We start from the raw sequence: 14510 nt of genomic DNA, 5'->3' as shown, positions 1-14510 counted from the left end.
TATTCATTCATGCTCAAAAGAGAACTAGTACAAGGCTTCTTATAGAAGAAAAAACTTGCTAAAGAAGCTACAGACAAATAATAGTCAGTCCAGGAAATCTACCATATATTTCTGATATAATCAATTCATCTTCCTATGCAATATCCGATTTCCAATGCCATTTTGTTGTTGGAAAACCTCCTTCATAAGTTCCCATGAATTTCACCTTTCTAAAGCCAACACACTCATTAATGGCTTAAATATCTTATAAGTTCCTACGGACTTAGGGCCAAGGTTTCCAGAAACGGTTGCATAACAGCTGTAACAATGACGATGGTAACCGTTACACATTATGGGGCCGTGACCGCCATAACTGCTGTTACAGAAAAATGACCCGTAACGACCTGATATGGGGCCGAAAACAATTTTTTTTTTTTATTTAAGGCCATGAGGACTATTATAGCCTGTATCGTAACAGCAACGGTAGTGGCCTTTATAGTCACCGTTAGGTGTTACTGTTATGGAATATACCTTGATTGAGCCTACAGAAAATTTATAGGCATGATTTTTGAGCTTGGACTTCGGCCCATCTCCATCACATATGATTTATCCGCCAATTGGTGGTTTCTTGCCCACTGATGTTGATTGTTGATAGGACTTTTTATGTAACTGCAAAACATTATCCTCCAAAATCACGCAACCGATAGCTAGGACTAACAAACTAGAGTAAATTTTGGGTTACATCCCATCAATGGTATTATCCAACAGATGAATGGTCTGGATCTCATATATGCATTCCATGTAGTACTTGATAAGCCCTTGCTAATTTTTTTAGAGATTTTCTTTTCGTTTCTTCGATTTCTTTTCTTCTTTTCTTCTTTTTTCTTTTTTTTTTTTTTTTGGAGAAGATGACATACTCATTAAAAAGCCAAAAAGCAAAAGGCACAAACCACAAAAACACAGGCAGCAAGTGACCTCTCGTCACCCAACCCAAACAGGGGCAGCAAAGGATGAAAGAAAACAAAAGCAAAAAAGAAACAGCCAACAAACTGCACATGAGCAATCCCCAAAGGCTACATCAGCCAAAAACAACAGAATCCCACTCCCGATTAAGCATGGCGATAGAGAGAGAGAGAGAGAGAGAGAGAGAGAGAGAGAGAGAGAGACTCCAACAAATTCAGGCAGAAGCAACGCCCATTCCTAAGCCAAAGAGAGTTGATCTTGAGATAGACTCCACAAACAATCCTTTGCCTTTCAAAGATTCCAGCATTTATTTCTCTCCAAATCCCAAAGGATTGCAAAAGGGATTAGCTTGCAAATGAGGTTGTTATGTTTAGAAAAAGGAAGCAGTAACGGTACGCACCGTTACCCGATTCGGGGCCGAAACGGCCGATTCCAATTTTTGTACCCGTATCGGCCGATACGGGCGTAACGGCCGATACGGGCGTAACGGTCACCCGTAACGGTCAGCGCCGTAACGGTCGAAAAACGGCCTTTTTTTTTTGCATTTTAAGGTCCGTTTTTTATGTTTTTTCGAAACTTCTTGCTTCCAAACTCCTTCTCACTCCTTCTACTGCTAATTTCGACCAACCTTGGCTGGATATTTGAGGAAAAAACACATTATATTGGCGGATTTTGTTGAATCAAAGCTTGGTGGGCCATTTTTCATAAATTTGTCAAAAATAGGTATTTATACTTTTTTTAATATGTTTTGCTGTTTTAATTATCTCATATGATGTGTTAATCATAGTAGAACATGTTAATATGCATTTTACAGATTTGGGGTGCCATTTAATATTTTTTTAATATTTTTTTCTATTTACGCATGAATTTTGCCCCTTTTTTTAAAACTTCAAAAAATCAATTTTTAATGATTGTTTTGCTGTTTTAATCACTCCATATGATGTGTTAATCATAGTAGAACATGTTAATGTGCATTTTACAGATTTGGGGACCCATTTTATATTTTTTAAATATTTTTTTCTATTTACGCATGAATTTTGCCCCTTTTTTTTTAAATTCAAAAAATCAATTTTTAATGATTGTTTTGCTGTTTTAATCACTCCATATGATGTGTTAATCATAGTAGAACATGTTAATGTGCATTTTACAGATTTGGGGTCCCATTTTATATTTTTAAAATATTTTTTTCTATTTACGCATGAATTTTGCCCCTTTTTTTTAAAATTTGAAAAATCAATTTTTAATGATTGTTTTGCTGTTTTAATCACTCCATATGATGTGTTAATCATAGTAGAACATGTTAATGTGCATTTTACAGATTTGGGGTCCCATTTTATATTTTTAAATTATTTTTTCTATTTACGCATGAATTTTGCCCCTTTTTTTTAAAATTCGAAAAATCAATTTTTAATGATTGTTTTGCTGTTTTAATCACTCCATATGATGTGTTAATCATAGTAGAACATGTTAATGTGCATTTTACAGATTTGGGGTCCCATTTTATATTTTTTAAATATTTTTTCTATTTACGCATGAATTTTGCCCCTTTTTTTAAAATTCGAAAAATCAACTTTTAATGGTTGTATTACTGATTTAATCATGCCATATGATGTGTTAATCATGGTAGAATATGTTAATGTGCATTTTACAGATTTGGGGTGTCATTTTATAATTTTTTTCTATTTTCGAATTAGTAACTTTATGTTTTTATTTGCTTATATTGGACAGGTTTTGCCTTCGAGCTTCTTAGGGTTTAGTTAGAACATAAAACATCTTTATTAACATAGGTCATATACTCATACTCATATCTAATTATCTAGTATCTACCTAAACCTAAAGAAATGTCTAGGTCTGGCCTACAACAAGTAAGTGAGGATATTGGATGGCAACATTGTGAGAGGGTTGGTAGTACTAGGCACCAAATGAAGTGCAAGTATTGTGATAGACTAGTGACTGGTGGAATTACCCGTCTCAAACAACATTTGGCACATCAAAAGGGTCAAGCTGCACCATGTAGTAGAGTACCGAAAGAGATAATGCTTTTAATGCAAGCTAGTCTGGATGAGTCGAAGGGTAAACGTGCTGCTGTACAAAAGAAGAAAGATGATATTTTGGATGCAGCTCGACAGGAAGTGTTTGGTCCTGAATATATGGGCATTCGTGATGAAGATATTATTGATTCTGACGAAGATTCAGATCGAGAATTTACTATAGCTAGGAGAGAGAGCTTGCGTCTAGCTCGTGAAGAGGAAGAACGTCGCCGCATGTTTGGCACGCATGGGTCAGTGCGTGATACAGGGGGGGCAGTGGGAGTGGGAGTGGGAGTGCAACTGGAAGTGCAACTGCTTCTGCAAGTGGGGGTGTGGGGGGTAGGTTTGGTGGGTTACGACGTATGTTTGGGAGCCGACGACAGACATCTTCACATGATGCCCCTATACGTTTGGATGAAGAAGTAAATGAGCCTAGGAGACCCTCTATTGATCCAATCCTGTTTAGGAAAGAATCAACTAAACAAAAGAAGATAAAACAAATGTGGAGTAGAACTTCCGTTGAGAAATTAGGTAGAGCAGCAGCAAAGTTATTTATACATGCCAACATACCTCCTAACGCAGCCAATTCTCCATATTGGCAGGTGGTAATTGATGCAGCAGCAGAAGTAGGTGAAGGAATAAAAGCTCCCACAGCTAAGGAGATTAGGGGGAAACGGATAGATGCAGAGTATGCGGATGTGAAAGCATACGTGGCTACCTTTAAACTTGTATGGCAAGCCAGAGGATGCACGATCATGTGTGATGGTTGGACTGGCCCAACCAGACGCAGCATGATCAACTTCATGGTGTATTGCCACTTAGGAACTATATACCACAAGTCAATTGATGCCTCAGAGGCAACAAAAAATTCTACTTATATTAATGGACTAATGGATAAAGTTGTGGACGAGATTGGAGAGGAGAATATAGTGCAGATTGTGACAGATAATGAAGCAACATATAAGCTTGCAGGACATATGTTGATGGATAAGAGAAAACATCTTTTTGGGTCACCATGTGCTGCCCATTGTATTGATCTTATATTGGAAGATATTGGGAAGAAGAAGAATGTTAAGGAAATGGTCGAAAGGGCAAGGGAAGTGACGACGTTTATTTACAACCATAATCAAGTAGTTGCAATAATGAGAAAGTTTACGAAAGGACGAGAGTTGTTGAGGCCTGCGGCGACTAGATTCGCAACAAACTTTATAGCATTAGAGAGTTTATTCCAGCATAGGGAAGAGTTGAGTGAGATGTTCGCTTCCCGAGAATGGCTCAACACAAAACATGGGAAGAAGACATCAGGAATACCGGTCGAAGTTGTGAACACCATACGGGACAACAAATATTGGAAGAAGGTCAAGGCGATCCTAAAGGTGATGGAGCCACTAATGAGGGTACTCCGTCTTGTTGAATCCGATGAAGCACCTACCATGGGCTTCATATATGATGCCATGGATAAGGTAAAGCTTGCAATTCAACGTGATTGTAGAAGTTGGCAGACTTATTGGAAGATGATCGACAAGAGATGGACAAACCAACTCCATCACGATCTTCATGCAAGTTACTACCTAAATCCTAGGTATAGATATGCCCAATCATTTGTTGCGGATGATGAAGTTCGTGTCGGGCTAAAAATGTGATAAAGAGATTAGAGCGACTTAGATCTGCAAATAAAGGCATTAAATGAATTAGATACATTTGAAAATCGCCTTGGTAGCTTTGGAGATGCTCTTGCACAGCATGCAGTATCTAGATTGCAACCGGCCGAATGGTGGATTAATTTCGGAGAGAGTACGAAGGCTCTCCAAAAAATTGCAGTAAAAGTTTTGAGCCAGACAACATCTTCCTCTAGCTGCGAAAGGAATTGGAGTTGTTTTGCGCTCATTCATTCAAAGAATAGGAATAGATTGCAGACTAGAACATTAGATAGACTTGTCTTCATGCACTACAATATAAAACTAAGAATGCGACGACATCATAGGAGCATTACAGCTGCTGATGACGGAGACTACTGTCCAATAAACTTGGATAATATTTATGATGAGGATGACCCACTTCTACCTTGGTTGGAAACAAGGAAAAAACAAATTGAAGAGGATAGTGAAGAATTGGAAATTGATGACCCAGAAATACGCAGAGCGCAACAAGAGAGTCGTGCAGATGTGTTGGACCCAGTAAGAGGGGCAGCGTTTATGCCACGTCCGGATACGGCTCAAGATCAACAAAAGAGTACGAGCAGTGGTAGCGTGACCGTGTCGGATGATGACGATGACCCCCCTCCCCTGGTGCTGGCACTTCTGGTGTTGCTCAACGCCCTATATAGCCGTCTACAGATCACGATGTCTATGAACATCGACGAGGTGGTACACGAGGTTGGACTTATAAGTGTAGCGAGTCACGATATAGCCAGCAGGAGGTGGGTACATCTAGTGGTGCACCGGGTCCGGGAGGTCCGGAACATCAGCAGGCTCATGGTCTTAGTTATTATGATGGTTATACTGAGCCTGTTCCATCACATTCATGTTGAAGTAGCCCTCCCGATCAATATTCATATGATTATAGATATCCAGATCCAAATCCAAGTTACTCATCACAACAGACGCACTCTCAATCTCAAGATTCTCAACAGCCTGAGTATGGGCACCAGTATGGCTATTCGACGGGCACTGGTAGATATCCTTACTCCAGGTCAGAATCGTTGCCTAGTCAGGATCAGTCATCCTCTAGTTTCGTTGATCTAGTATTTCCTTTTGGCACTGGATATTATGGATATGCAGCACCTACACCTATTGGACAGCCTCAGCCTGATGGTGATGATAACGATGATGTGGAGGTCGAGCAACCACAAAAAAGCAGATTTTCATTTTGGTGGTGACTTGTGATTGTGACTTGTGAGTATATATTTGTGTTAAGGTAAGTATTTGTTGCAGCAGACAGCTCACAACAGTATTATTGCAAGAAGCCATGCACACACTTGACACTGCCGAACTTGTATTTAAAATAGCTCCCCTGACAACCAATCAAGTAATCCTTAATCAAGTTGCAGGGGAGTATATCAGACACTACTAATTATTTTTTTTAATATTCTTGACTTGAGGATGGATGACAGGTCATAGACAGGAATTACACTATCACAGTCACGTGCATGGTGCACCACACTGCACAGGACCACAGGTATGTTCGAGAAATTCCTCAAAAATAATTGCAAACACCTGATGTAAGATATTTTCATTTTACATTCATTCTAATATATCTATCATTGATAGTAGATAGTTAGAAAATTAAATATATGATCAAATTCAGGTTATCTGGTTCATAAATTCATCAGACAGTCCGATACAACTTCTCACCAAAGAGTGGACCGTTACACCACCATAAACATGTTCCAATTTATAAATGAATGCATATTTGGAATGCTTAGAATATTCTGGATTTAATCCATATTTTTTCATATTTTTTTGGCAAAAAAAATTTACATCTTGAGATAGACTCCACAAACAATCCTTTGCCTTTCAAAGATTCCAGCGTTTATTTCTCTCCAAATCCCAAAGGATTGCAAAAGGGATTAGCTTGCAAATGAGGTTGTTATGTTTAGAAAAAGGAAGCAGTCTTCTGACCAATGATGATCGTGAACATGGATTTGTTAATCACCCATTGAATTCTGACCGGGTGCCAAAAATACCTCCAAACCAATTATGCTACTGGGCAAATGTTAAAAAAGGTGATTTGTCAAACTTCCGCATTACCATACATAATATGCATATTTGGGATTGCCATATTCCTCTTTGTCCATGGTGAGAATTTTGTTTGCAGCAGTGACCCACATGAAAGCCTGCACTCTAGGCAGTATGAAAACCTTCCGTAGGAAAGCACAAGGATGCCAAGGACCCCCCATTACCGCACAATTTCACCATCAGTGATTTGGAGGAGAACATACCGCATGATGACCAGTTCTAGATCTTATAATCTTCAATCAAGGAATCTAGATTAGTTTATATCTTCATATATCTTCATAGATTTTTAAATGAGAAATGATACGGTAAGTCATGTTGTACCATAATAGGATGCATTGCCAATCACAAAAAAGCATCTGATATCAAAAAGCACTTTCAAGAAGAAAAAATAATAATTATAAAGTGACTTTATACGCCACTTGCCCCTCATTGATGGGTAGTCTACCCTATTATGATACCACATGACCCATGGGCTACAGTATCATTTTCCTTTTGAACATCAAGTAACAGTTGGTAACATATAACTCAAGGAACATTACTAATTGAGACCAATGTTTTAAATATTGGCGCTACCGGCCGATATATCCCACGATATATCTTGTATCCCACTCGTGCAATACAAAAGGCAAAGGTAGTGCTGATATATTCCACATGTTCGATCCGCTGAGCATTTTCAATTTCGTTCCATTTTTTTGTTGAAATTATGTTAAAACAGTGTCAAAATGTTATAAATCCATTGGTTCTTCATGTTTTGCATGAAAAATCATGGAGTTGGAGCTTTGATTTCGATATCCATTGGTTTTTCATGTTCTCCATGTTTTTTTTTTCTTTTTTTTTTTTTTTTGAAATTTCCCTTTAACCAGCTATCAATTGAGACTAATTGAGAAGTATTTATGAGTATTTGATGAAATGATCATCACATACACTCTAATTTCGAAATTTAAGTGTAGGTGGTTCGATTTGGGGAAATTTCGAAATTTTTCCAATTTCTCCCAAATTGCTCGCAATGTTGCACTCCAAACATGAAATCAAGAATGTATGAGGGCTGATCTACTGATTTGTTAAGTCCTTGTAAATTTCTGAAAAATAAAAATCATTTTTTAATTAGAAATTATTAAAATATTTTTTTCCTGAAATTTCCCTTAAACCAGCTGCCAATTGAGACTAATTTCGAAGTATGTAAGAGTGTTTGATGAAATGATCATCACATACACTCTAAATGTTGTGCATCAATTTGAATATAGTTGCATTAGTTCAGTCAAACAACGCATAGCTTAGGACCCTATACAAAGGAAACTTATTATGTGCACTTCTTTTTTGAGATATTATGATTTAAAAGTGTGTATTAAGGTCTTTTTGAACAATCACTGAAGTTTCATTGAAAAATTCAACCATTTTCGCAATGCTTCCTCATGTTTTCTAAAAAGTGCAAATTACCCGATACAGAAGATATATCCCGTGCGATAACCGATATGTATATGTACTCCAAGGACGCGATACGTAACGTGATGCCGATATATCAAACAATGATCGAGACTATATTACACCAGGATGCAGGAGATTACTGCATTAGTAAATAATTATCAGACCATTCACAACTGCCAAAGAAAAATAATACAAATCATATTGCTCCATCTCCAGTTAAGAGTCTTGTACGAATAGTAGAATAAATATAGGGACAGTTAAAGCATTGAACCTCATAAAATATTTAGCAATAACAAACCCATGCATTTGGACCACATGATCTGTACCCTTGCAGCAGCAAACTTATGAATGCAAGAAAGTTCAGAAAGTCAAAAGATACATGATCTAGAAGGGTACCTGGACCAATCCTAAAAACATGATGGATCCCAGTCGTAGATCATCCTCACTTCACATTAAGCTTGCACTTAAAAGCCCACCTGGCCTTTCCTTGCCGAATGTATCATCATCAAAATCTTCGTTTGTAGAATTCTCCTGACACAGCATTTTGTTTTCCCGCAAAGCATTCAAATCAAGAACCTCCCAACCCATTGGATGACCTTGATGCATGCTACCCTGTGCTGAATCAATGAATGGCTCGATGCTCTCCTCCATATTTGGCCTCAAATCATTATATACAAGTTCTGTTTTCTCCCCTGCATAGATGGATGATGCCTCAATATTTAGATCAGAACTGAAATCATATCCAGCAGTGGAACCACCTGCAACCTGATCTCCAGTACCTTGAAAGCCCACATCATTTCCAGCTCCCAGATCAGACTGCTCAGTAGTATCCTTCCTTTGCCTTTTCCATTTCTTCGTAGAAGAGGTTCCATCATCCTCAAAATCTTCTTCTTCTCTATCTCTGTGCAAATAAACCCACAATTTCCTCTCCCCATCAAATAATACACAAGGATCACGCTCATAATGCAAACGGTCAAGAGCCCCACTGACAATTTGGTTAACCTGGGCATCAGTAACATCTTCCACAATATACTGTGAGTCTCTTATAAGGGTACAGACATCTGCTCGGGTGCCAATACTTCCAGGCAACCTCGCAGCTGCATCCCTAACAAGACAAAGGATCGTGACATGTGGCGGTCGATCAGTCTTAAGCATAAAGTGCTCTCGAGGTTTCGACGATGGCTTGCCACCACACCTTCTCAATGGAGCAACTATAGATTTTCTACCATCAGCAGCAGTGTAAGAAAAGGCCCTGTCTGGAACCGAATATCTTAAAAGTTCCTCCCGGCGAAAATATGCCCTGACTTCATCAGAGCTTGGGCTGATAGTGGTGAGACTCTTCTGAGCTCGTAGGTCCTTAAACCTTTCCTTCTCATCCAAGTCAGGCAACATCAACGACATGGGTGGTGGTGGAAGGCTTCCTATTTGCTGAAGGGTCTCTTGACCACTCTTCAGCCAATTAGCAAATGCATCGACCAACTTCACAAGCATCTTGTGAGGAACACCCCAAGCCTCAGCAGATGTCACCTCTTCAATCGTATCACGATCAGATGAGTTAGATGAAACCGGACCAACCCAGGACCAACTTTTAGTGGACTTCTCATACAGGACGAGTGCCTTCCAACCTTTTGCTCCCAAAGGTGCTGTCTTGGATGAAAATATCTTCAGCACTCCTCTGACCAAATCTTGAAGTGGCTCCTGTGTTTCAAGAATGCAAGGATCACCAGGGTTTGATCTCACACGGTTAACAATCTCTTGAACAGTGAGGGAAGGCAAATTCTTTTGTCCTGTGTGCTCTGAATAATTTACATCCAAATTGTCATGGGAAGGCCGTACCCCATTGACCCCTTCAAGCTTTTTGTTCTGCTCTTCATTCTTAGGTTTCTGTCTTCCATCATTGTTTCCAAGATGCTTGCCAACCTCTGAGGTATCTTCTGCATGCAAAGTAATCATTGCGATTCGAACAGCTGAAAGAAGATGTACAATAGAGAATGAAAAGCCAGTATGAATTGAAGGTGTTATCAAAGTAAATGGCTTCTTTGGCGGCTTTGTTTCTGGCTCTAAATCTGTAGTACCCCTTTCTGAAATAATTGCATCAGAAGTTGCCATAGGCAAAGGACTGCTTTCAGCCTCCACTTTCTTTTTACCCCGTTTCTTTGTAATATTGGGTTCGTCAATTGGCTGCGGCGAACTAGATTGCATATCATTAGAATTGTCTGGCCCGTCTAAATACGTCAAATCAGCCTTACCCTTCCGCTTCCGTGCAACCGAGCTGCATCCCAATAATGGCTGAAAATCAGGCTCAGTAACATGACCTTCAGCATTTTGACCTTTCTTCCCTGCTCTATTGTTATTCCGTGGCTGGTCATCTGTTAACTTGGGCACTGCATGCAAGTTATCTTCCTCCAAAACCTTACTGCCATACTTGTGTATATTGTTTGAAAGTGGCACAGAATACCTCTGTTCAGCATTCAGTTTCCTCTTTTTCTCTACAGAGTAGGTCTTCAATGATGGCAGCTGAGACCTTTCAACAGGAACACCTTGGGTTCGGCCTTGGATTTGGCCATTCTTGCTAGACATATAGATTTGTTTGCGATCATCCACTAACTTAGATGATGCAGACAAAGTCTTCCCCTCCAAATTCTCAGCACCATACTCATGCAAGTTGATGCACTCACTTTTCCTTCCTTTCTGTTTTACCTTTGAAGAGTATCTTTCTATCTCAGGCATATTCCTCCGCTCGCGAAGATCACCCATCTTTATGGATGAACGTTTGACACCATCAAGAATCTGACCACCATGTTCCTCATCTTTCCTCACCAGCTTATTGACTTTTTTAGGATCATCAACTGCTCTGAACAAAGAAGATCGGCCACCCTGAAAGACGCCACTCGGATAGCCCAACTTCCTCATTGATGGATCAATATCTTCATCTTCATCTAGGTGCTCAGATGAATCTGACTCTGTTTCCTCACTCTGGGAATACATACTCCTGCTACTAAGATCTTCCCTGTTCATTCCTCCGTTCTGTGCAGATTTCCTTCTAATATGCTCCTGCAATGTTTTACCTGCATAATCAGATATGAAGTATGAGTCATCCATCTGGGTTGAAAAGGTTTTAGAAGTATTAACTTTTGAAGAGGGTGACACAATGTTCTTACCAGCTGGAAAATCCTCCCGTGTCTTCCATTTCTTGCTTCTAACATTCCAGTCATCAAATTTAACTGACTGATCCACAGCGAAGGCATCTTGTGTTTTGATCTGCTGAATGGTTTGACTTCGAGCTGACCAGTCAGCACGAGTTCCTTTCAATAAGAGAGGATCGGCTTGGTCTTTCGCAAGGTTCCTCCGATCTTCAACCAAGGATCGCTGGAGTTTCTCAGGATACTTGGCCTTCTTCCGAGCATCTCGGGAATGATAATCATAAGAAGTTCTGTCAGTAATTGGTTTCCCCGTCCACAGTCCCATATCCGTGAGCTGTTTAACATTCATGTTCCTTCCACGAGAATGCAGATTCTCATTTTTCCCAGAAGAAGGCAAGCCAAGGTAACCTTCAGTGTCTTCTTTGTGAAGCCCCATTCGCACTTCTGTATCATACTTCTCAAATTCATGTTTCTTTCCCACCTTCGACGATTTAACCCTAGCCACTAAATTATCTCTTACCATGTTCCGATTGCTCTGGAAACCCATACTGTATGCATATTCTTCCTCCCCATCATCTTCATCATCTTTAAGCAGATTCCTACTCTGGTGGACGTTTCCCAAATCATACCCCACAACTCGGTCCCGTCGCGGAGGAGCTAACGCTGAAAAAGGTGTAGATTTTGGCTCCAAACCATGATTAACAAAAGGAAGGCGACCTGACACTTCAGCATGCTCCTTAGAAGAAGCCTTTTGTGTAGCAACCTTCAAAATCCCTTTGGGGTTTGGTTTTCCATACTTTGTTGGCTCCACCACCATCTGCCTTCCTCGAGATGCAAAATCCAAGGGCGACTTCACCGTATACACAGCTTTATGACCCATCTTCGCACCAACCTTACTGATCTTACTCCTTTTAGTCCAGAACCCATCACCTGATTCCTCTCTTGCTGATGTTTCCATCTCAGATCCCAACCCTCCATCCTTCTCATACATCAAGCTCCTCCTACTTCTCACCAAGTTCAAAATCCGAATCCTTTCCTCAATTCCATATCCTGCACAGTTCTCCCACGCATCCCTCATCTGAATCAGACTCCCTACCATTGAATTCTGGTACCTAAACAAGGCATGGTAGTGTGTACGCTTCTCGAAGTAATTCAAACCCTGTTGATAACATGCAACTCTCGGTTCACAGAACCCACCTTTCAGCTGACTGAAGAGGTCAACAAGGGGACTACCAAAATGGAAGTTACCACCTGAGAAGAGGTCTTTTAATGTATGGACAAATGTCTCCCGGTCCATATCAGGGAGGAACTCTGCGAGACGGAAACGCTCGTCCTCAGTCAAGCAGTCATTCCACGTGTCCAAAGAAAGGACACCACCCAAATCCGGAAGATCATAGAGCTCATACGGAACCGAACAACTCTGGTCACCTACTCGACAAAACTCTTCCCCAATTTGGCCCAATTCCGATAAATCACATTCATCAGATCCCATCCCTGAGTCCACATCATCATCGTCATCATCATCATCAGCACCACCGGAATCCGATGCAGAGCTTCGAGTCTGAAGCTCGTCATCATCGTCACTGTAGATAGTGTCTCCGCTACCCGGAGAAAAATCACTGTAGTTCTTTACAATCGCCATGAAATTGAAACCAACGAGGGATCGGGAATGAAAATTCCCTCAAAAAAGTGGAATTTCCTATCTTTGCACGAGCAAAACCCAATGAAACCCTAGAAACCAAAAGCAAAAAAGGAAAAGAAAATCACTCAAACGGGAGTTTTATCGAAAGAAGTCAAGAACCTAACTTCCAACTGATCTGAAACAACAGGGAGAAATCTTACCTTATTTGAAGGAACCGGCAGTGGATCTTCAATCGGGGAGCGACGATCAACGGCCAACAAGCATCGGGACAGTCGAATTTGCGGTTCTCTGGCCTGACTTTTTTGGGGATTCTCGAAACCCTAGAAGGAGACAAGAGAGAGGAAAGAGAGAATGAGGGGGGTTAAATAGGAAGGGGAAGAGGAGGTGGGGAGAAGAAGATGGTGACGCGGACGAATCTGAGACGTCGATGGAAAGAGGGGAACGATAAGCGAGGGTTTGGTGTTAAAACGATGGGAGAGAGAGAAAGAGAGAGAGAGGACAGAGAGCGAGAAAGACGAAAAGGGTAGAGAAGCCGCAGAGAGAGAGAGAGAGAGAGAGAGAGAGAGGAGGGGGTTGGGGTTGGACGTAGACGGCGACTCAGCACCCAAAACGAGACCGTTGCAGGGATGGGCCATGTGGGTCAGAGCTCGGCCGGGGTCGGCAATTCCCGGCCGTTAGATCTGACGGACTCTAACCCACGCCACCCAGCTAAACTTGTTTTAAGTAGGTAGCTGGTCCTGAGTCATGTGAATGTTCGGACTCGGGATTCGGTAGTGAGCCCTGCTGCACCGAGGTTGGTACTGGTCAGTGCTGTGGGGCCCACCATTATGCATGTGTTTTATCCATGCCGTCCATCCAATTTTTTCAGCTCATTTTAAAACATGAGCCCAAAAATGAGGGAGACTCAAATCCTAGATGGACAACACCATAGGAAACATCTGTGATTGATTGTCTACCGTTAAAAACTTCTTAAGCCCCAAGGTAATGTGTAGTTGTCATCGAAACTGTTGATAAGATCACACAGAGCTAAACGAAGGGAAGTTGCAAATATCAGCCTGGTTCAAAACTTTTGTCCCAAAAAGTTTTTAATGATATCACTGATGTTTCCTGTAGCATGGTCTATGGATATGGAGTTGCCTCGTTTATGGGATCATATTGTAAAATGAGATGAATAAATGGATGAACGACCTGGATAAAACACAAACATCATTCTAGGGTCCACGGAGCGCCGACCAGTACCGACCCCGGCGCTGAGCGGCCACGCCCGAATCCGAGTCCTGAATGTTCACCGCCATCTTAGAAAGAATAGGGACGCGGATTGCGTCTTACGCTTGCAGGACGGACTCGGTCCTGGCAGGAGTCCTGTGGGTCCCACCGTAATGTATGTGGTTGATCCACGCGTTTTATCTATTTTCCGGATCATTTTAAATGGCGAACCCAAAAAACGATGAGATCGAAACTCAATTGGACCGCACCAAAGAAAACAGTAAGGATTGAACGCCTATTGTTGAAAATTTCCTGTGGGCCACAGAAGTTTTTGATCGAGCTGATATTTTTGTTTTATCTTCATCCCTGTCTATTCTACCTTATG

The 14510-nt window shown here is 40.8% G+C and overlaps 1 protein-coding gene across 5 annotated transcripts in view; it reads right to left on the bottom strand.

Moving 5' to 3' along the window:
- Nucleotides 1-13633, bottom strand: part of LOC131253114 (uncharacterized) — a 29560-nt gene extending 15927 nt beyond the window's left edge. For 4 of the 5 annotated variants that reach the window (XM_058253942.1, XM_058253944.1, XM_058253943.1 and 1 more), the window contains exons 1-3: nt 13120-13633; nt 11296-13008; nt 8531-11202 (exon numbers count right to left, since the gene is read on the bottom strand). In XM_058253942.1, the coding sequence (XP_058109925.1) occupies nt 8582-11202; nt 11296-12919 (4245 nt within the window). In that variant the 5' untranslated portion in view covers nt 12920-13008; nt 13120-13633 and the 3' untranslated portion in view covers nt 8531-8581. The remainder of the gene's footprint in view (nt 1-8530; nt 11203-11295; nt 13009-13119) is intronic. The other variant, XM_058253945.1, reaches the window with a different exon arrangement.
- Between the last annotated feature and the right edge of the window lie 877 nt (nt 13634-14510).

The sequence above is a fragment of the Magnolia sinica genome, chromosome 8 (assembly GCF_029962835.1).
Source record: "Magnolia sinica isolate HGM2019 chromosome 8, MsV1, whole genome shotgun sequence".
Classification (NCBI taxonomy): domain Eukaryota; kingdom Viridiplantae; phylum Streptophyta; class Magnoliopsida; order Magnoliales; family Magnoliaceae; genus Magnolia; species Magnolia sinica.
This window is presented reverse-complemented; position numbering and strand designations above follow the sequence as displayed.